Below are 24184 nucleotides of genomic sequence, written 5' to 3'. Positions count from 1 at the left end.
TAGTCTAGACTAAAACATAGAAGACAAATTCAATTTCTACCAATGATTATTTCCATTTTGTTGTTGTTGTTTTTGAAACAAAATCTTCTGGCCTTGGCTTCCTGAGGGGTAGAATTCTAGTATGTTCCAAAGATCCCAGCCTATTTGCTTTTAGGTCAGAAATGTTATTGTACCTGCTTTATCGCAAAGACTTTATAGTAGGAAGTGTAATAGAAATAAAGATGAGACAGTCACTGTCTGGCTGCAGAAAGTGTGACAAGCTCTAGGGTACATTTACTATACACAATTAATTTAACCTGGCAGAAGAAATAAAGCAAGATTCCAAGTGGATAACTCATTACAGAAACCATGCAGCTAAAAGCAGGGCATGCTCATGAAGGCCTGCCATGCCAACATAGCAGAGGCTGAGGCAAGAAGGATCTCTATGATTTCAAAGCCAGCCAGAGACACAGAGCGAGTCTGCAATTAGCCTGGACTGCACATAGTGAGCCTATCTCAGAAAACAAAATCACACTATTAATAAATATCAGAATCCAGTTCCAACCACCTCCATTTTATCATATCGACTTTTTGAAATAGAATCGAGCTGGGGTGGTGGCACATGTCTGTAATCCCAGCACACAGGAAGCTGAAGCAGCAGCATTTAAGTTTAAACCCAGCCTGGGCTACATAATGAGACTGTTTAAAAAACAACAAGAACCAATAACAAAAGTCAAATCAAACAGCAACAAACAAACAGCACTAGAAAGTGGAAGGGAGGCAAGGGCTGTGTGGATAAGTGAAGGCTGGCCTTATCTTTGTCTGCTTACCAGAAACAGCTGGGGATGCAATTTTTTGGTGGGGTCCAGAGCAAGGCAATGAGAAAGTTGTTACTGTTTTCTGACTTTGCTTTGCTAGTGTAAACCAGTCTTTTGTTTGAGTATAGGAGGCCTAGGAAGAAAGAGACATTAATTAACATAAGCTTAACAATATTCTGCCAATCGAAACTCTGAAAAAATTATAATTCAATTTATAAACTATAATGTACAAGGGAAGTTATTTTATTAAAAGAAAATTGTACTAAAACTTCAGCAGATAAGAAAATGGAGGCTAGAGAGGCGGCTCAGCAGTGAAGAGCACTTTCTATTCTTACAGAGGACCCAGATTCAGTCCTAGCACACAGAGTGCCTGGCACCAGCCACACTCCTCTCCATCCCACCCATGGCCACAGTGAGCACAGAGAATTCCAGGCCCTGGCAGATTCATGACTATGTTGATGGCCTTTCCTGCTGTTTCCGTTTACTGCTGCACAGACCACCCCACATCCTCACCACCTTGGGGTCTGATTTGTGTCCTTGCTGACTCTTCCCGTGTCACTCTCAGGACCACTGGGGACCTGTCCCTGCTCAGCCACATCTGTGCCAAGGATGGACTCACAACTTTGCTTGGGCTCAATGACACACAAGTGATTCCTACTCTACCTGAGCCAAAGAAGGCCCCCAAGGCTTTTTTTTTCCCCCTTAATCTCACCCTCAAAAGCAGAAATATCTCTGCTTTTCAGGGGAAAGAAGTTTACACTTAAAAACAATGGAAACTCTGCTTTGTGCATCTCCAAGCCAATTGGCCCAATCTTTGAGCTGAAGGACTAGAAGATAGAAGGACTTCAGCCTCTGAGGGGTTGGTTCATGAGGTTCTACTCCTAGCTGAGGAGATATTGACAGTCAGTGACTAGTGGGCAAGGCTCATTTTTCTTCGGGGGTTATAGCCACTAATAAGCTGTGTTCATGAGATAACAAATAGCCTCATACTAATGCACATGCGAGAAAACCAATGGTTGCTTTTCTTAAAACATACCCACACATACCCACCCACCTACCCACACAAGGAAGTAGGAGGGATCTTGTTGGAGAGGGTTCCAGAGGGAGGGGGAATAAAAGAAGGGTTGGAATGAAATGATTGAAATACATAATTATCAAAGGGTAAAAAAATATTAGAAAGTTAAAAAGGATTTTCCAGGAAAATTTCTTGCAGCAATTCTCTCTTACATTTCCTGGAAATCTAGGGGAAAGAGGGACTGCCCAGCATCCACCCCATTCCTCCTTTTCCAGCAGCTTTGTCAGCCTGCTACTCAATCTTCGACTCATGGGAGAGAAATGGCTCATATGGAAGCGTTGGGATCCCTTGTCTATTGTACCCACTCCACACAGCAAATCAGGCCACACACGACAATACACGAAAGGGAATATGACAGGAAACTTCTGTGTGGCCGCGGGTTCCTTGAATGCATGAATGCTGTGAAGGCTCTATTGTAGGCTCTATTGTAGGTCCATTGTCTTTTTCATTTACTTATTTATTCGCTTGAGTTTTGTACAATAGTGTATCTCTATATATTGCTCTGGATGGTCTCAAACTTATTAGGCCGCCCAGGTCATCCTTATTCTCAACTTGAGATCTTCCTGCCTCAGCATCCCAAGTATACAGGTGTGCCATTATACCTGGCTTACATACATTATTTATTATTAATAAATATAAATTCATCCAACATTAACTTGAGCCACTCTGTCCCTGGCAACCCACCTAGGTGGCCAGGTCAGAACCGTTTACAGACTTGGTGCCTAAAGTAAACCAATCATTTCAAAAGTCAATTTCCCTTACCCAATCGTGTAATGCCAAGGCATGTAATTCCCTGCTTGTGGTTTTTCCCTTTAAAAATCTTGTTCCCTTAGACCTCCCACAGGAAGGTTTATGATCCGGGCTGAGCAAGTATCCAATAAACCCTCATGTGTTTTGCAATGGACTTGACTTCTGGTGGTCTTTTGGGGTCTTGCGATCTGAATACAACAAAGCATTATTCAGCAGAGAAAATGTAGCTGGGAAATATAGCTGGAAAATTGCCCAGGCTACAAAAGTAAGTAGGTGTGATATGACGAAATGAAAAAATAAATGTTCAAGCAACATAGCTCTATCTGTTTCAATACAGATACAAATAGCTTCTTTATATCTGATTCCTTTAGCTGTGGATGTAGAACATTCAGTTAAAAGAATTTGAAGCCCAGATCAAGTTAAGCAGAAAAAATGGCCACAACTGACTGGCAGTGTCTGCCATAGATGAAGAATAAAAGAATAGCACACATGGGCCACATGCTTGCCAGCCCACATTTCATACAGACTTGTGTATTCTGGTGTGTTGCAAGAAGAAAGATCTGGTAACTGAAGGCAAAACAAACAAATTCTCACTATATTATGGATGATGTAAAAGGACAATTGATTTTAGGTTGTATTTATTTAAGTCACTCACGATGACTCCACACTTATACAATAACAGTTAAATAGTAATGTATTTTTACAACTAAGTATTACCTAGACAACACTCAATACCTTTTATAAAAAAAGTAATTGAATTCCTATAATAACAAATTCAGAATATAACGCTAATGCCCTTTTTTCGTAGGTGATACAGAGCAATCTCAGTTTGCTACTTCATATACATAAGGAAAGAACTTCTATTTACATTTCTGGTAAAACATCAAACAAGTCAGCATGAACCCATAAGAAACCTGACTCTGCCTGGGCAGGGGGTCAGGGACTGTTTGACACTGATGTCCCTTGACACTGAAACAAAAGTTTTCTTGGTGCTGAGCCATGAAAACCCTCACCCTACCTGGCCAAGAGAAACATAAAACTTTTTCATAATAAGCTCAATGTCCTTAGTTATCAGGGAAATGCAAATCAAAATGACCTTGACATTTCACCTTAACACCTATCAAAATGGCGAAGATCAAAAACTCAAGTGACACTACATACTAGGGAGGATGTGGAAAAAGGGGACCCCTTCTCCATTGCTGGTGGGAATGTAAACTTGTACAACCAGTTTGGAAATCAATCTGGCACTTTCTCTGAAAATTAGGAATAGTGCTACCTCAAGATTCAGCTATACCACTCCTAGGCATATATCCAAAATATGCTCAAATATACAACAAGGACATTTGCTCAACCGTGTTCATAGCAGCTTTATTCGTAATAGCCAGAATCTGGAAACAACCTAGATGTCCCTCAATGGAGGAATGGATACAGAAATTGTGGTACATTTACACAATGGAATACTATTCAGCAATTAAAAACAAGGAAATCATGAAATTTTCAGGCAAATGGTGGAAACTAGAAAAAGATCATTCTGAGTGAGGTATCCCAGATGCAGAAAGACACTTATGATATATCTCAGTTATTAGTGGATATAAAATATAAAATAAAATATAGGATAAACATACTAAAATCTGTACACCTAAATGAGCTGAGCAAGAAGGACCCTGGGTAAGATGATCAATCCTCACTCAGAAAGGCAAACAGGAAGAGGGAGAAAACAGGAGCCTACCACAAAGGGCCTCTGAAAGACTCTACCCTGCAGGGTATCAAAGCAGATGTTGAGGCTCATAGCCAAACTTTGGGCAGAGTGTAGGGAATCTTATAAAAGAAGGGGGAGATAGAAAGACCTAGAGGGGACAAGAGCTTCACAAGGGGAGCAACAGAACCAAAATATATAGGCACAGGGGTCTTTTCTGAGACTGATACTCCAACCAAGGACCATGCATGGAGATAACCTAGAACCCCTGCATGTAGCCTATGGCAGCTCAGCATCCAAGTGGGTGCCCTAGTGAGGGATACAGGAGCTGTCTCTGACACGAACTGATTGGCCTGCTCTTTGACCACCTCCCCCTGAGGATGGAGCAGCCTTACCAGGCCACAGAGAAGACAATGCAGCCAGTCCTGATGAGACCTGATAAAGTAGGGTCAGAGGGAAGGGGAGGAGGACCTCCCCTATTAGTGGACTTGGGGAGATGAGGGAGGGAGGGTGAGATTGGGAGGGGATAAGGTATGGGGATACAGCTGGGATACAAAGTGAACAAACTATAATTAGTAAAAAAATAAATTAATTAAAAATAAAAATAAAATAAAATACAAACAAACAAAAGAAGCCTTCCTCTTCACCTTACCTGGCCAAGAGAAACGTAGAACTTTTTCATAATCAAGAGATCTTCCTCTTCGGTGGTGGAAAGAGGTGGAGTGTGCGGTTTTCTCAGGATCCAGGGGGAAAGGTTTGTACCTACTATGAAATTTATACCTGAGTTGCTCCATGTTGCTTGTGAGATCAACTTGGCTAACCTGTATTGCGGAAAACACACATTAACAAACGCATACTCCCGAAGGTGTTCACATTTTCCATTTGTATTTTATTTAAAATTATTATTCTAGGCAAGGTTCACAATTTTGGGATTTTCCATGTTCACACTTGAAAAGGAAAACCTCAGCCTCACACCGTGTTTTTTTTTCTTTTTAAATTTAATTTTATTTATATATTTATTTATTACAATTTATTCACTTTGTATCCCCACTGCAGCCCCCTCCTTTGTGTCCTGCCAGTCCTACCCACTCTCCCTCTTCTCCCCCTATGCCCTTTCCCTAGTCTCCTGATAGGAAAGGTCCTTCTCCCCTTCTCTCTGACCTTAGCCTATGAGGTTTCAGTAGGACTGGCTGCATCATCTTCCTCTGTGGAAGGCTGCACCCCCAGGGGGAGGAGATCAAAGAGCCAGCCACTGAGTTCATGTCAGAGACAGCCCCTGTCTCTGTACCCCTTACTAGGGAACCCACTTGGAAACTGAGCAGCCAATGGGCTTCCTTTGAACAGGGGGTCTAGGTCCTCTTCATGCATGGCCCTTGGTTGGAGTATCAGTCTCTGAAGGGCCCCCTGGGCCAAGGTTTTTTGACTCTGTTGTTCTCCTTGTGGAGTTCCTGTCCCCTTCAGGTCTTTCTGTCTCCCTCTTCTTCCAAAAGGATTCTGACACTCTGCCCGAAGTTTAGCTATGAGTCTCAGTATCCCCTTTAATACTCTAGTGGGTAGAGTCTTTCAGAGGTTCTCTGTGGAAAGCTCTTGTTCCTTGTTTTCTCCTACTTCTGATAGCTATCCTGTTTGGCTTCTGAATGAAGATTAAGCATCTTCCCTAGGATCCTCCTTGTTGTTTAGCTTCTTTAGGACTATAGATTTTAGTATGTTTATCCTATATTATATGTTTAGTACTCTGCGTCTTTCTGATTCTGAGATATCTCACTCAGGATGATCTTTTCTAGTTTCCACCATTTGCCTGAAAATTTCATGATTTCCTTGTTTTTAATTGCTGAATAGTATTCCATTGTGTAAATATACCACAATTTCTGTATCCATTCCCCCATTGAGGGACATCTGGGTTGTTTCCAGGTTCTGGCTATTATGAATAAAGCTGCTATGAACATGGTTGAGCAAATGTCCTTGTTGTATATTTGAGCATATTTTGGATATATGCCTAGGAGTGGTATAGCTGGATCTTGAGGTAGCACTATTCCTAATTTTCAGAGAAAGTGCCAGAATGATTTCCAAAGTGAAATCTTGTGTTTTTAAAAACTTAAAAAAAATCATTTACTTTTATGTTTTGCATGCATGTGTGAGTATGTACCACATACATGCCTGGTGTCCCTAGAGTTCATGAGAGACATCCAATTCCTGGAACCTGGAGTCATGTGGATGCTGGGAATCAAACCTGTCTCCTCTACAAGAACATGTGCTCTTAACTGCTGAGACATCTCTTTAGGTCCTCAGATTCTGTTTTTAATTCCCTTTGTAACCCCCTGTATGATAAACACCATGAGTGTCACATAAATTTTAGAATAAAATGATCAAAGAGATACATTTGTGAAATCTCCTTGAAAAAGTTGAATTATCACTCATATTCAATAGCAGATAGGCCCCAACTCCAATGAATATCATTAAAAAAATTTATATGAAGCAAACAGACAGATGGCAGTAGGGTACCTGTATTCAAAGTAGCAGTCACTTTCCAGAAATGCTGGAAGTCGTTGTCTTTTGATCCACTTAATACCTTCTTCACGGTTGAGACACTGTTTAGGGAAGAGAAAAAGAAAGTCATCTTCTGGGTAGTGTTAAAGAGTGCTTGTCTAGAATGCATGAAGGCATGGGTTTGATCCCAGCAAAGGCATAGAGCATGGAGGTGCAGTGGATAGTCACAGGCATGAACATGGAGGTGCAGTGTGTGGTCTCAGGCCTGGGCACGGAGGTGCAGTGTGTGGTCACAGGCATGATCATGGAGGTGCAGTGTGTGGTCTCAGGCCTGGGCACGGAGGTGCAGTGTGTGGTCTCAGGCCTGGGCACGGAGGTGCAGTGTGTGGTCTCAGGCCTGGGCACGGAGGTGCAGTGTGTGGTCACAGGTATGATCATGGAGGTGCAGTGTGTGGTCTCAGGCCTGGGCACGGAGGTGCAGTGTGTGGTCACAGGCCTGGGCACAGTGGTGCAGTGTGTGGTCACAGGCATGATCATGGAGGTGCAGTGTGTGGTCAGGGTCAAGAGCATGGAGTACATTGTTGTCATCCAGCGCAGGAGGTCATGGGTATGCTATTTTGTCTTTTTTGTGAGTCTCAGCTAACTTATCTTCCTTGGTTTTGTTTGTTTGTTTGTTTTGGGGGTTTTTGTTTTTTTGTTCCCATGGTTAAAGACAGATTTCTATAAATTTATCTTTAATGACTAATGGAGCTACATACCAAGTTGTGACAGTTTATTTTAGTTTCTTATTTTGAGACTTATCTTTTGACTTATGGGTTATTTAATGTATGTTCCTTAATTATTTTAAATATTTGGAGATTTTTCCATAGTTTTCTTGATTGATGGTTTAATTCTGGGCTGATCAATAATATATATTGCATTGTTTCTTTTAGTTATTATATTTGTTTTAATGCCAGAATAACATATATTTTGGGAATCACTCCAAGTGTACTTTGAAAAGAACACGTGCTTTAGCTTTGTGGGGTAAAGTATTTATAGGCTTTAACAGGTTGGCTTCATTGCTGGTGAGATCCTGAACTCCTGTCCTTATGATCCACAGTTTCTGCTGAATACTAAAATCAATGTTTTAATATCATTAAAACATTTAATTAACTTAACTATGGCTTTGGCTATTTCCTCCTTATATTTGATTAGCACTTATCATGTATTCTAAACCACTGTGGTTAGGTGCACACACACTAAATCTGGTTTTCTATAAACTGACATTTTATTACTGTGTAATATCCCTCTTTATCCATAGTAGGAATCCTGTTCTGAAGGCTACTTTGATACTAATATAATCACCCTAGCTTTCCTTTAATTAGTAACTACATGACATATTCTTTCTTACTTCTAATGTATTTATTTGATACTTCGGATTGGTTTCTTACAAACAGCAAATAATTGATTCTTCTTTTTTAATTCCATCTGACTTTAATGTTTAATAAAGATAGTTAGACTATTTAAATTTAATGTAATTATTGATATGTTACTAATTATTGTTGTTACTAAATATTTGCAGACTTTGTTAGAAAACTCTTAGCTGATAATTTTTATGGTTCAATTTTCCCAAGCTACCGTAGAAATAAACAGCACTTCTATGTGATTACTGTTAGCATTTCCTGTGGTAGAAGATAAAAGATGAGAACTCTATCTGAAGTTAGGAGAGTTGGAGCAGAGGTGTCTGAAGCTATGAACAAACATATTTGCAGCCTAGTTCTACCTCATTCTAAAACAGCATTTTAAAATAATCTTTGTCATTGTCACTGACCCACATTCTGAACCTATGGAGTGGTTAGATGCATGGCTGATGATGAAAACAAGGTTCACCCTGTGACTTTTTCAAGGACACACAGCTAGTGGACTCAGTCAGGTTTGAATATAGATTTGCTGACCTAAAGCAAGAGACAAAAACTAGTACCTGATACCAGAATTTAAAGCCAAGGAGGTCAGAGTCACAGGGGATATATTGAGATTTCAAAGTCACCTCAATTCCCAACTGTAAACAGGACTGGTTAAAGACCCCAAAAGAAATAAACTTTCTTTATTTCCTATAAGGAAGCTAAACTATAAAGAATATACATATTTATAGTATCCTAAATGCACTTGACATTTTACACATTCAAGGCAAAACACATGACCCTTCTTATATTGGTTGATAAAAATCAACAAAACTGTTAGACTAAACTGGCCATTATATGTGTACAGATGACGCTGTCTCTGAAAGACACCCTGTGTAAGTACAACACACTAATAAAAATGTGACTGTACTTCATAAATTGAAGCCTAAGGTACTTCGTGCCAATCCCACCAAACACTTTCTGTGTCTGAGTGGTTTGCCTGAATGTATGTATGTGTACCATGCACATGCCTGCCACCATGGAGGCCGGAAAAGGGCAGGGGATTCCCTGGAACGTTCCAGACAGCTCCGAGTCATGGTGTGGGTGTTGGGAATCAAAGCCAGGTTTAGCAGCAAATGCTCTTAACTGCTGAGCCATCTCTCCAGCTCAAGAAATGCTTTATTGATCTTACAAGACAGAGACTCAAACACACTGGCTCACCATGATGGTGTAGTTGATATTAATGGCCTCATCTTCACAGGGGACACTCTTCCGAAAAGGCTTAGCATCACTTTTCCCTTTCCTTATAACTTCATAGATGGGGTTTCGAGGTTGCTGGTTTTGCAGAATTTTTTTCAGTTGCTTTTCCAGAAGTTGTGGTGCCTCATTAACTACTTCAAACACTCCATAGTCCACATTAAATCTAATCGCCTCTGAAAAGGTCTGTAACACAAAGTATTACCACTTTAAAAATTTTAAATTCAGAAATTCATTGTCTCTAGGAGGATATTCGTCTTCTCAATCACTGTCTCTCTTCCCTTTCAGAATCTTGGAAACCTTGGCTAGAGGACAGAGGATCTGCTGAAGGCTTCTTCATCAAGGAATTTATGCCATGAGAAAAGTGCCAGGGTATGCTAGGGCAGAAACACTACTTGTATAATCCAACTTCTGTGATTCTTTGAAACCAGAGAAAATACTTCTAGAAGCAATGTTACCCTCACAGAAGGAGGTGGATTACTGGATAAGAATGAAGGAAGATGAAATAATAAGCCTGTTGTCTTTTTAGCCCCAGGAGTCATGAAAGCTAACAATTTCTCTTTTCCAAAAAGGGACAATTAACTATGATAAGTTTTTCACTTAAGACTATTTTAGCACCATTCTTCACACAATGACAAAAACGTACTGAAGGTTTCCAAGTTTTATTTTATCAGCAGCTGGGTTTGAACACTAGCTCATCAATGAACATCTCTCTGACTTTGGGTAAAATGTTAAAGATTTTTAGGTCCTTTATTTTCATAAGAATTAATAGTACATTGACTATATCGTCTCTAATTTTGCCCTTTAAATCTAGGCTTGAGTCCCTTTTTCAGACTATTCATTTACCTAACAGTAGCTTCAATGAACTGACCACTCATTCATGCTTACAGATGCTTAGCCAAGAGATAGATGACATTAAACTCTTTTCTAAGGATCACTAGGTGCCCAGGTAGACTGTTGATATATATATATACTATAGTTGTAATGCAATAAATTGCAGAGCATCTTTGTAAAATTTAACCTAAATATATATGTATATACATAAATATACTGTTTATTTTTTTATTGTTTATTATTATTAGTTACATTTTATTAACTCTGTATCCCAGCTGTATCTGCTCCCTTATTCCCTCCCAATCCCACCCTCCCTCCCTCAGCTTCTCCCTGCCCCTTTCCAAGTCCACCGATTGGGGAGGTCCTCCTCCCCTTTCATCTGACCCTGTTTTATCAGGTATCTTCAGGACTGGCTACAAAGTCTTCCTCTCTGGCCTAGCAGGACTGCTCCTCCCTTGGGGGGTGGGGAGGTCAAAGAGCCTGCCATTGAGTTCCTGTCAGAGATAGTCCTTGTTCCCCTTACTATGGGAAACCAATTGGTTATTGAGCTACCACGAGCTTCATCCAAGCAAAGGTTCTAGGTTATATCCATACATGGTCCTTGGTTGGAGAAACAGTTTCAGAAAAAAACCCTGTGCCCAGATATATTGGGTCCTTGTGGGGCTCCTATCCTTTCCATGTCATACTAACTCCTCTTCTGCCAAAGGTTTGGTTATGAGTCTTAGTATCTGTTTTGAAACGCTGCTTGGTAGAGTCTTTCAGATGCCTTCTGTGGTAGACTCCTGTCATACGTCCAATGCACATCTCATTTGTCTTTCTAAGTGAGGATTGATCATCTTACCCAGTAATCTGGAGGTATCTCCATCCCCAATCTCAAGCTGTACTACAGAGCAATAGTAATAAAAACTGCATGGTACTGGCATAGAAACAGAAAGGAGGATCAATGGAACCGAATAGAAGACCCAGATATATATACTGTTTCATTTTATTTTTCGAGACAGGGTTTCAAAACCCTGACAACAGCCTTGGCTATCCTGGACTCACTTTTACACCAGACTGGGCTCGAACTCAAAGCAATCCACATGTCTTTGCCTCCCTGAGTGCTAAGATTACAGGCATATGCCACTGTGCCCAGCATATATATATATATATATATATATCAATGCCAATTAGCTCAGTGGACAAAGCACATTTTCCTACTAATCAAAACAAACAAACAAATTCAATGGTGACACTCTAATTGGCAGAAATAACAGAGAGAGAATGCTGGGATCTCCCACATCTGAGATGGACACCTTACTACTATCAAATATACTTCTAATTCCTCAGATGGCTGTTACATAACAGTAATGCAGGGTGGTGAAGGAGTCAGAGCTATGACGTGATAGGCTGAGTCATAGGAGCAAGCCTGACTGGCTCCAAAGATAGCTCATTTTCCTTCTTTGCTGTATTGCCTCACAGATGAGCAAGCTAATGTGTGAGAGCATTTTCTCTAGCTGGGTACTTGCTAAGTAGCAACCCTGTGTGGTTAGGAAAGCACAGCGACCATTTTTATTTTAATGACTAGTCTCTTTGAAGTGGAAGTTGCGGGGTTCTTTGAAGACTCAGTTGTGTCATGTGATGTTTCCTTGAGGCTGTCTTGTGAGAGGGCACATGATGTTTTGCTTCGAGCTGTTTCCTGCAAGGGGCAGGATTTTGGCCAGACAAAAAAAAATCTGTGGGTGGACTCTCTGAACAGGAGATAATATATAGAAGCCCAGTGAGACAACATTGTTTTGGATTGCCATTCCTGTGTGGGTCTTTGTTCTTCGACACTTCACAGAGAAAACTGTTCCAGAGGACTTCTTGGGGCAATCCAAATGAGTCTTGTGGCTTTTGCAGTTTCGTTCTGATTCAGTGGAGTCTATTTCTGTTGAATCATGCTGAATCATGTTGCTCTTTGGTGTTGGCCTTTGGATTATACTGCAGGTATCCAGACAGCAAAGAGTGGACTCAGCCCAAGGAACGATTTCTAAAAAGGTCTACAACCCCCTTTCCTAACACTCTTCTTTCTTCCCTATCTCTGGTCAGTGAGTTGGAAGGGAGGTAGAAGTGTTTAAGATCCCTAAATAAAATAGGTTTTTGAAAACTCTAAGCCTGCACCTCTTATTTTCTCTGGTTTTACTAATAAGGGCTCAGATCTGTGAAGCAAGCAACACTACAGAGTTAAAATAGTCCTGGAATAACTATAGGTAAAACAGAACAGGGTAAGCAACAAAAGAGAAAGCCCTGAGAAAAATAAAGTAGAAGGACAGTGACAGTTTAGCATGTTAGGACAAAGGTTTTCTGTTAATGTTCTGGGAAACAGGAGGCATGGCAACTTTCTAACCAGGGGAACAGCATAGATTGTTTCAGTTCCTTGGTACAAGTCTAGAGGGTGAAAGCCTCCTTGCCATCTCATGAGCTGGGGAGTTAGACTGACCCCATGCATGAAAAGAGCCATCACCATATGGGAGATTAGGTATCACTGTGTAGAAACTGCCATTAAAACCAGGTTTGGTAATTACTGGCTATCTGTGTATAGCAAACCTGAAGTTAAGAAAGCTAAGCTTGTGGTATAACAGCAAGTGCTCCAAATGTGCTTGCCACAGAACTCAGGAGTGCTGACTATTATTTATTTATTACTATTACTATTATTATTTATTACTAACAATTTATTTTTTTAAATATTTTCTTTCTTTAAATTTTATTTATTATTTCTACAGCATTCTGCCTGCATGTGTGCTTGAGAACCAGAAGAGGGCCCAGATCTCATTGTAGATGGTTATAAGCCACCATGTGGTTGCTGGGAATTGAACTCAGAACCTTTGGAATAACAGCCAGTGTTCTTAACCTCTGAGCCACCTCTCCAGCCCGACTAAAGCCCTTTAAACCCAGGTGGTGAAAGCCAACTCACTCAGAATCCATCTTAACTTCCTGAAATTCACAATCTAGGAAACTAAAAATTATCTTTTTCAGACTCCTTGTTCTATACTTTGAAGTATGGCTTAGGTCCTGCGCTTACAAAACCAGCCGGACTCTGAACCGAGTTAAGAGGTAAAACAGCTGTATGCAATATAGGAGGAATTGCTCAAAGTGCAAACACACTAAAATGAGGAGAGGAATTGATCAAAAAGTACTACAGGGCAGGGAGAGGTCATACAATTCTGTAAAAACTAAATAAGAGAGACCAAGGCAAGAGAATGCAGAGTTCAAGTCCAGCCTGGTCTATGTAATAAGTATCAGGTTAGTGAGGGCTGCCTAATGAGACCCCATTTCAGACAGATGCATGAATGTGGAATATGTTAAACTATTCATAAGCTCAGCATGTACTGAGCTTATGGTACTGGCATGTACTTCAGAGGGCTGAGACAGAACTGCTTTAGCCCACATTCAACAGTAAACCACGCCAGCATGAGCAGCATAGAGGCCCAGTCTCAGCAAATCTCAACAAGAAAGCCTGCAGAACAAAGAGACCTTGCTTTAAGTTCTTGTTTTGTTTTGTTTTGTTTTTTTTATGTTAAGCTTAAGTTTTAAATATTTAAGCTGAAAAATGTTTAACACCAAGTGTAGTGGTGCATACTTTTATTCCTAGAACATGGGAAGTTGAGGCAGGAGCAACAGGAGTCTGAGGTCATGTTTGGCTACAGAAAGAGTTCAAGTCCACCCTAAGATACAAGATCTAGTCTAAAAAAAAATACAGAACAACAAGATTCCTTAAGGCTTAAAAGTCTCTGCCAAGGATAATGTTTTTATGTTTAAAAGCTGTGTGTTAGATTAGATCTCAGGAAGTCCTTAACACTATGATTCCAAAATTATGAAATTTGGCCAGAGTGCAGGGAATCTTAGGAAAGAAGTGGGAGACAGTAAGACCTGGAGAGGACAGGAACTGCACTGGGAGAGCAACAGATCCAAAAAGTTTGGATACAGGGGTCTTTTTTGAGACTGATACTCGAGCCAAGGACCACTCATGGAGATGGCCTGGATCCCCTGCACAGAGGTAGCCCATGGCAGTTCAGTGTCCAAGTGGGTTCCATAGTAATGGGGACAGGGACTGTCTCTGACAGGAACTGATTGGCCTGCTCCTTGATCACCTGCCCCTGAGGGGAGGACCCTTACCAGGCTACAGAGGAAGACAATGAAGGCAGTCCTGATGAGACCTGATAGACTAGCATTAGAGGGAAGGGGAGGAGGACCTCCACTATCAGTGGACTGTGGGAGGTGCACAGGTAGGGAAGAGGGAGGAAGAGTGGGATTGGGAGGGGAAGAGGGAGGGAGCTACAGGGGGGATACAAAGTGAATAAACTATAATAAATAAAAAGAATTAAAAAAAGAAAAACCAAAGAAAGAAAAAAATTTTAAAAATGTCAACTAACAAGTTCAAATATTTCCCCATTAATTTATTTCAACAATATCAAAAATTATAAATGTTCAAGTATCAATTATGATTGTAAGCTTAGAGATGCAAAGATGAATAAAGCACTGCTTCTTCCTTTGAAGGAACAAGTTTATAAACATTCATTTTTTTCTGGTGATAATGTCAGCAAAACATTTATTTGTATTAAAATCCATATGAATATGACAAATGCCAATGGAGAGATTTTTCCACAAAGATGGGGGAACAACACACAAAATCACTTTCTATCTTGAAACCACCTTTGTTCTGCATGGTCATCTCAGTTTGTATGTTTCAGTGCTACATTGACATATAAAATGCACAACTACTGTGATGCACATAAGGATTTACTTAATGTCTTCAGGAAATTGAGGAAAAGCTGTAGAAAGTGGAATGCTCAAGGTGGATCTTAAAGAATGAACTAGCAGCCATCAGATAGACAAAAAAGAAAAAGAATTCATCAGAAGAAAGAGCCAGTGCACCAAGACACAGGAGCACAAAAGAACAAGGCACTCTGGGAAAACTGCAAGTAGCAGGGCCTTGCTGAAGCTCAATAGGTGCAGGGAACGTAGGATATAAACCCAGAGGGAAGGCAGAAGTCTAGTTCATCAAGGACCTGCCATTGCACTCTACACATCCCAATGGAAGTGGTCCACAATTTACAATGGTTCCCAGGGTACATGGTTCCTTGACCAGCTGCATCAGCATCTGTTAGAACCTTTGAGAAATGCCAGTTCGTAGGACCCTCCCTAGTGCCCAAAACAGGATGGAGCATAGACCTCTCTCCTCTTTGAAGCCCTTCAGTAGTTCTAATATTCACTAAGATAGGACAGAGTAAAAAAAAAAAAAAGAACGGTATCTTAAAAAAAAAAAGATAGGACAGGGTGCTGCTGAAAGGTTTTAGCCAAGGGGGCAGTGTCTGGGGGCTGACAGACTCCAAAGGCCACACTCTGTCCACCCCCATATGCTGACTGTCCTGCACAGCAGTGCGTGTGGCGCTGACGGCCATCTGTGTTCTATACACAAGAGAAAGTGCACCAAGCCTTCAGTGTGACCCAAATTCCCCAAGTCCTTTTTTTTTTTTTTTAATTTATTTCCTGCCATTTCTAAACTTATCTACAAAACTACTAAAGTGAGTTCAGGGTTAACAGTAAAGACAGAGAGTGGGGGACATGGAAAGGAGTGGCTCTGCGGAGGTGAGGGACTGACTCTCACAGAACACAGCTTTTAATCGCACAACAGACAGCCTTCAATTTGTGCCTCAGACCCAGACAAACTCCCACAGACTACCCCTTTTCTGACTTAATTTTCTCATTTCTAGTGTGTCATTTTCTGAATGTTCTAAAACAGATTGACCTGAAGGTGTTGAGAGCTAGCTTTGTGGTACTAGTCATCCATGTGCGAAAAATATTTTCACAGAAAAAGTAAGTGCATGAAAATATTTTTACCACACAAATTTCTGGTTCCACATTTCTCTGAAAAGAGGGGGGGGGGGCAGAAAAAAAAACCTGTGAATAATTAGTATTGTGCTTAAACTGCTAGTGCAGCACCACTGAAACTTACTAGTGCCAAATTCTTTAGCTGAACAGTACTTAAATTAAAAACTAATGACTAGGTTAATTTAATACATGTCTATCTCTGCTCCACTCTGTCTCTACTAATTGAGCTGGAAAACTGTGTTTCAAGCATGAATCCTTGTCAGCGACTAAAAGCCATCTGACTACTTGAATATAACAAGTTGGTTACTCGTCACAACTTCTTTTAATCTAACTTTTGACATTTTAGATGCTGAACTATAAATTGTTTACCAGACTTTCAACAATGAGATCGAAGGAATAATATGCCACATGAAATGTATAGATATGTATAATATCCTTAGTTAGCAAAATGAGTTACAGTAGGTAACTGAGTGTTTTATGTGAGAGCTACAGGTTTATCAAAATACTCATACTAGGTATAAACACTGCACTATACAGTCACCTAGCGTTCCATCAATATGCCTTTGAAAATCAATCTCTTGAGTATTTAAATTTTGTTAACAGAAAACCCAAGATGTCCACTCATCTCCCTGAAGAGTTAGCCCTTCAGGTCTTTGGAGAGGTTATCTTAGTCCACCCAGCCACCTAGCCTCAAATTTGTATCCTGCCCCCATCTCCCCAACAGTCCTTCTAGCATATAACCCTTTCATAAACCTGCAAGAAATTATAATAGTTTACAGATTTAAAAAAAGTGTGGAGAATCAGGCAAAAAAAAAAGTTACGGTAAAATTCCAAAAGTGCATAGCTAAGCATGGTCTGGCAAACATATGGCATACCTATCCTTGCAAGGAGGGTATAGAACAGGCCACCCCTTCAGCTTCTGCAAACCATAAGTGTCACAAACATTTGAAACCACCCACAGAGGACCAATCTAAATCTGTGTAGGCTCATCTACTCCATCCCACAACAGTCACCAAAGGGAAAAATATTTTCACACAGAAGAAAACCTAATGAGCAAATGCTTGTCCATAAAGAGTTGACAGAAAAAAAGAAAAAGAAAAAAGAAAAAACCTCCCAGACACCAAATGAAAACAATATCTGAATATGAACTTGGCTTGAGAACAAACAGAATGAAGTTATGAAAGCTAAGATTTGGAAAGCGCCATGATCATTTATAACAGAGGCAACTGTCCTGGATTCCCCTCATCAAAAACAACATGGGGGCAGGCGACCAGCCATTGGGTTCTGGATCTTCCGTGTCCCAAGGGTGTGCTGGTGTAATGGAAGTAAAAGAGAAGCCAAAGGCTGATTCATGGGCCCATTTTTGCCTTGGGCTTGTTCCTGCAAAGGTGGGGTGGGATCTCAGAAGGCTCAGGAGTCTAAATTGACCTAAGACCTTATGATCTTTATCGATATTCTCAGGTTTACATTGTGGCTGTGTATAATGTGATAAGGAGGTGAGAGAGGAAGGAAAGTAGGAGAATAGAATAGAAGGATCCTCTAGTTCAAAGATTTCACATGGAAGATGTAGAAAGAAGAAGTTAGGTTGCTGCAGAAGAGATCTAGCTTGCCGATTTACAATGTTGGTTCTAAGCTGAAACAAACAGTAAAGAAGACATTGACAACCTATTTTTTATTTGGTAACTCCAGCCTTCCACCATAGTAGGCAGGGAGATGATAGAGAGAGAGAGAGAGAGAGAGAGAGAGAGAGAGAGAGAGAGAGAGAGATGGAGAGATGATAAATAGATGACAAATAGTCTGTTTGTTTGTTTGTTTGTTTGTGTTTGTTTGTTTGTTTGTTTTGAGACAGGGTTTCTCTGTCTGGAACTCACTCTGTAGACCAGGCTGGCATCAAAGTCACATAGATCCGCCTGCCTCTGCCTCCCAAGTGCTAGATTAAAGGCGTGTCCCACCATCACCCAGCTAAATTCTTTTTATATAATAAGAATGTGGGATAAGATTCATCCTGCATTCATCAATATTATGACTTTCTAATATCGGTCATAGGAAATCATCTTAAGAAAAAATTTTACAGAAAAAAATTTCTCTTTCCCCATCATTCCCTTCCTCTCATCTAATACAATACATTTCCCAGCCTCTACCTAACTACCCGCTAATTCATGAAAGTTTACTACTTCCCATCTTCTTGTTTGAAAACTATTTTCTCATGAATGGGCTCTGCGTTGCCCCAGGGTCACAGGGCATTAGCACATTTCCCTGGGTTAGCCCTTCAGGTCTTTGGAGAGGTTATCTTAGTCCACCCAGCCACCTAGCCTCAAGCCAGGTTCAACACTCACACTTCCTCCAACCTTTCTCATCTGACAGGATTTCCTGAGTGTTCACAGGCTGAGTCTCCATGAGACTGGCTTGGCAAAGCAACTTGTAACATATGGGACCAAGATCGCACACAATATTCCAAATGTGGTCTAACAGTTCAGCCTTCTCCAAAAAAACACCAAGTGCCTTCTATTCTCCAGACTAATATTTTTCTTGATCTGAACTATACTTCAGTTAATGCACCCTAAAAACACATTAGCTCTGTTTGTTTTACTTCATTTAATGTATCAGAATGAGCATGAGGCCTCAGCCTGTTATCCAAACCATCTGTTTATATTCTGTTGCTAGTTCTATAGTAAGACACTCAAAGCTTTCTGGGCCATGTGGCCTTCAGTGGACCCTGTCATTTACTAGCTGAGTGACCTTAAACTAGAAAAATATTGGTTCTCTTATGATTTCTCTTCCAAGTTTCTAATAAAAACAAATTTAAAAGGCAAAACTAACAACAGATTTGTGTGGTATGGTAGAGCACCCTCCAGACTGACCCTGACCCCCAGTTCAGCTGAAAAGATTGCTTCTTGAATTTCAGGAATGGATGATGAGTTCATGAAGTTAAAGAAAAAATAAACTGTAACAGATCACACACACGACCTCACTCCATAGCAATCTTGTAAGATGTACTAGGTTTTTTTTTTTTTTTTTTTTTTCAGATAAAGAAATAAACAGGTTAAGCTTAAATAAAAGGTTATGGCATCTCTAAAACCATAGGGGTAATGAGTGGAGGGGCCAGAATCAACAGCAGCTACATCACATTCCTTCCTAACCATTACAGAGTGAGAGCCCAGCAGAGTGTGTGGAGCTCCTGTGGTGAGTTAACGGACACAGAAGGCAGAGTGACACAGTACTATGAAGGCAGTGTGGATAGAAAAAGTAAACTGAGGCATGTGCTGTTTAGCCTGTGCATTATTAAGAATCAACCCTACTGGATATAATTAATGAACCAACTGAAATATTTGAAAATTAATTTCACAGATAATGATAAGGGCTTTGGATGCAAATGAAGCATTATCAGCAGCATGTGTGCTGAGGACACTGTTTCAGAAAGGCCTTATTGAACAGAAGTGATATAAGGAGAATATGACACAAATGTCTCAGAGAAGAGCACTCCAGGCCAGATATTCTCGGTGTCCTAGTTAGAGTTACTGTGGCTGTGATGAAACACCAAGACCAAAAACAACTTGGGGAGGAGAGGGCTTGCTAGGCTTACATGTCCTGAATGACACAGCTTGGGGAGGAGAGGGCTTGCTAGCTTACATGTCCTGAATGACAGTGCACTGAGGAAAGCCAAGGTGGAAACTTAAAACAGGGCAGATGCTGAGGCAGAGACCTTGAAGGAGTGCTGCTTACTGGCTTGCTCATCACGGCTTGCTCAGCCTGCTTTCTTATAGAACCAGGACCACCAGCCTACCCACCATAGCCTGGGTCTTCCCCCATTGTCACTAATTAGGAAGATGCCTGACAGGCTTGCCTGCAGCCATATCTTATGGAATCATTTTCTTAATTGAGGTTCCCTCCTCTCAGATGACTTGAGCTTCTGTTGAGTTGACATAAAAATGGATAGTGCACTTGGCATATTCATTTTTGAGAAACACAAAAAAAGGGTGAAAAGATTGAGAGTGAGAAAAGGAGAGGAAACAACAGTCAGTTATGTGGAAAGTCCAAATCATTCTTGCACTTGGATTTTGTTCCTGATGTAATGGCAAGCCATGAGCCTTGTTTAAACAGAGTAGGAAGAAACATAATTCAATTTGATATTTCTTTAATACTTTATTGAAATCATAATACACTATATTTACAGGTGCCTAAAACACCAGCACCTGAACCAAAAGGAGAGAGCGTGGCTTGGCGCATTTGCTCTTGGTGAACCCATTTTAGATTCTAATTCTTCTCTAAGCACTTAGAAACCAAACATTACTAACCTGATCTAGAACCCTGCCAGGCTCTTGCTCTGAGACTCCATAATTCCTTCTCCTTCCTGCCCTCAAATTCTTTTTGAAAAATCTGTGACAGCTTTTTTTTTTTTGTAATGTGAAGAATTGGTAATTGACAGGTTGACTAAAAGTGGTACAAAATACATAAACAGAGTTAGAGAGAGATCTATGCACAGGACCTCTAAGAGTTGGCCTGTGTATGCGTGCGTGCATGCATGTGGGTGTAAAAGCAGAAAGCACCGCCCCACAGGGAGCTCTACAGGCTTAATACTGCTATTTGACCTAAAGCCTGAAAGAAAACCCGCAAACTGGGAATGTCAATTTTGACTAGATGGTAGGACTTTGGCTGATTTTTTCCACAAACTTTATAAATTGTTTTTCTTTCTTTCTTTTTTTTTTTAAACAGGGTCTGAAACAATGTAGCTCAGGCTGGCCTCAAATTTAGGCCAATCCTCCAGCCTCACCCTTCAAAGAAGCTGGGATTACAGGCATGAGCCATCATGCTCAGCTTTGGTTTTCTGTTACTTTAATGTTGACTTCTACAATTTAATACAGATTTTCTGAACACGGCAGGAAACTCAGTTACTTCCTGGAGCAAAGCACCACCAAGATGGTCTCAAATCTTGGTACCAAGACAGAAGTGCTGAGAAACCAAAACTTAAGATTCAAAGTTGTTTTTGTTTGGTTGAGGGGTTATGGGTGCTAGGAATTGAGCCCAGGGCTGGGAGCGTCGTAGGCAAGCATCCTAGGCAAGCGCTCCACCACTGAGCTACCTCCTTGCTCTTCCCTGTGCCTTCTCTCTTCTTAAGGCATGGTGTGTTATGTCCCAGGCAGGCCCTGAACTTACAGTGCACCTCTGTGTATGCTGGCAAACACTCCACCAAATTTTCTCACATTTTACAAAATGTGCGGCTTTGGGAAGGATGGAGATTTGAAGAGCTTGGGCCAGGAAAAGACTCTATAATCTAGAAACAGAATTCTGGCAATATTCTGTTGCTACTGGAGGTTGTGCAGTAGGAGCAGACAGAGCTGGAAAGAATGGCAAGGAAGATTCCCCGAGGACCCCTTGGGAATCCCCCAGTATGGCATGGTCTGTTTCTGGAAAGGGAAAAGGTCTGGGCAGCTCAGTCTAACTCTCATGCTGGTTCCACTTCCCTGGCTGTATTGAATCAAGAAAAAAGTACAAAATTGCTTTGAGAGAAGACAAATTCATAAGCACTCACACACATGCAGGTCATTGGTGCAGACCTTTCGGGAGCTCCCTGCTCAGCTCTCCCCCTTCAGAAGACACTGAGTGGCTGGACTCTAACACTGGTGTCAGCTGATTGCCCACTCCTTACAATTACTTGTAACTTCTCTATGTTCCAAATTTTTCCTGGTTAAAAATTTTTGCTTGCTTGTTTGGTCTTTTGAGACAGGGTCTCATTTAGCTAAGGATGATTTCTGATCCTACTGACACCTCCTCCCAAATGCTGGCATTTCAGGCATGAGCCACCACCAGTGTGTCTGATTTTTGTAGTGCTGGGGATCAAATCCAGGGGTTCGTACTCTGGATGAGCACTCTGTCAAATGAGCTAGATTCCCAGCCCTTTCCTTGTAAAAAAAATTAATAAAAAAAGCTTTCATGCTTTTACAGACCACACTGAAAACTTTCTTAACTGCCTTTGATGCATCATTCCTCACTGATGTTACTTCTTTCTATGGGATGATAGAAACCATTTTGGGAACTCTCATTTTATGCTTCTCAAATCTCTTAATACCTACTCTGTCAGTCACTGCTACTGAACTGAAACTCCATTAACTGGTATCCCAAGTCTGACAGAAACTCTAGTTGCCTTAAATATAATTTCTACTTCAATATCTTCCTCAGAGTATAACAACAGCCTAGAGTTAAAAAAAAAAATATTGAGATTTTGCTCTGTCCTTATCAGCCTGTTGGAAACGTAAGATGCTGCTGAGTGCAACCTGGCCTGTGCAGACGCCTTCGATGCTCAGGGAAACGCTGGCTTTCTTCAGGAACAATATTTCTGAGTAGGATTCAAACCCAAATGTTTGACTATAAAAGGAGGCAAATTGAGCAAATTTTAATTGATCTTTATTTTTATTTATTTTTCTTTCTTCCTTCTTTTCTTCTTGTTTTGGTCAGGGTCTCACTCCATGGTTCAGGCTGGCCTTTACCTGGTGTCAGTTCTCCTGCCTCAGGCTTCAAAGTGCTAGGATTAGAGGTGTTAGAGGTGACTGCCACACCCACAGTTTACTTCAATTGACCTTTATTGTTATTTTATTTTTGAGACCAGGTCTCACTCACTCTGTAGCCCTGGGTACCCAGGGACTTTCAATAAAGACCAGGCTGACTTCACACTCATAGCGATCCCCTGCCTCTGTCTCTTGAGTGCTGGGATTAAGGCATGTGACACCTTACACAGCCCTTTAGTTGATCTAAGAAAATATTATATTTGATACACATGTCTGACCAGATAGTCCAGTGGTTAAATTATTGTTTGGGGGCTGGTGAGGAGGCTCTGTAAAGGTGCCTGCTGCTCAGGCCTGACAACTTGAGTTCCACCAGGTTTGATATAAAGTAGAAAGAGAGACAACACTGACCCCACACCATTGTCCTCTGACCTCCACATATGCACTGTGGTGTCAGTACATGCACATATACATATATGTATATACATACTCATACACAATTTTTAACTACTTTGCTGTAATAGTATATGCAATAGAACATCATAATACACTCACAGGAAGGCTTAAGAACTCATTAAAGTAATCCACAAGGAAGTCGTCTGTTGCCAAACAATTTTCCTGCAAAGACACAAAACCATATTATGGCTATGTTTTAAAGCATACCTGTATTACTATGACTTAGATCTTGAGGAAAATGTACTACAACATGATCTGAGCACTCAGGAGGCACAGAACTGAGAGTTCAAGATCTGCCTCAGCTTTGTAGTGAATTCAAAGCAAACTATACAACCTGAGACCTTGCCTCAACCACCACCACCGCCCTTAACAAAGAAGAAAACAGAGTGGAAAATTCTCCCAAAAGACCTATGGCAGCTAACTGGCAAATGAAGAATGCAGTGCAGCATGTGAGCAAAGTATCAGCAAATACAAACAAATTTCCCAGACTTTTAAAACATGCACTTCACCGAAATAGAGGGAGAAGGCCTACAAAATGACTTAACACATAAAAGTTCTTCATAAAAACCTGTCGACCTAGATCCAATCCTTAAAACTCTCGTAGAGAGCAGGCTCCACGGAGGTGTCTTCTAACTTCCACGTGTGCACCATGGTGTGTGCGCATGCATGAGTGCTCACACACAATAACGACCACAATAAAGAAAGAATACGAAAAAGTAAATCAAAATGAAAGCAGACTTGTTAAAGCAGTCACAAGTGTTAGGAGTTAAAAAGAAGTTAAGGATGTGACATTCTTTGCTACTCAACCGATGTGCAAGCTAAGCATAACATTCAGGTTCTTCTCTGTAAGCCTGAGCGTCTGTGTTCAGGATCTGGGTCCAGCCTGGTTTTGAACACAGACACTCTCGCCAGTGCATGTATTCTGAGCACAGCTTGTATACATTTTTTTCTTAACTGTCTCATCCACCAACATAGCCATTTTTAAAATTGGCAAAATCAAACAACCACTGCCAAGAACAAAACTGCTCTCCCAATCATAAAACACCTTATTTTATTAGTCATCATTTCCATGTGTCAAGAGCATGTCATGGCACACTCGG

The 24184-nt window shown here is 40.8% G+C and overlaps 1 protein-coding gene across 9 annotated transcripts in view; it reads right to left on the bottom strand.

Annotated features, from left to right (window-relative positions):
* Positions 1–24184, bottom strand: part of Rgs22 (regulator of G protein signaling 22) — a 130998-nt gene that overhangs the window by 97259 nt on the left and 9555 nt on the right. For all 9 annotated transcript variants that reach the window (XR_009594720.1, XR_009594733.1, XR_009594724.1 and 6 more), the window contains exons 3-7: positions 23184–23246; positions 9406–9627; positions 6821–6906; positions 4971–5139; positions 810–930 (exon numbers count right to left, since the gene is read on the bottom strand). Coding sequence is in view for 3 of the 9 variants with exons in the window: in XM_060392821.1 (XP_060248804.1) it covers positions 810–930; positions 4971–5139; positions 6821–6906; positions 9406–9627; positions 23184–23246 (661 nt within the window). In the remaining 6 variants the exon portion in view is untranslated. The remainder of the gene's footprint in view (positions 1–809; positions 931–4970; positions 5140–6820; positions 6907–9405; positions 9628–23183; positions 23247–24184) is intronic.

The sequence above is a fragment of the Meriones unguiculatus genome, chromosome 1 (genome assembly GCF_030254825.1).
Source record: "Meriones unguiculatus strain TT.TT164.6M chromosome 1, Bangor_MerUng_6.1, whole genome shotgun sequence".
Lineage (NCBI taxonomy): Eukaryota > Metazoa > Chordata > Mammalia > Rodentia > Muridae > Meriones > Meriones unguiculatus.
The sequence above is the reverse complement of the archived record's forward strand: the minus strand, read 5'-3'. Positions and strand labels throughout refer to the sequence as shown.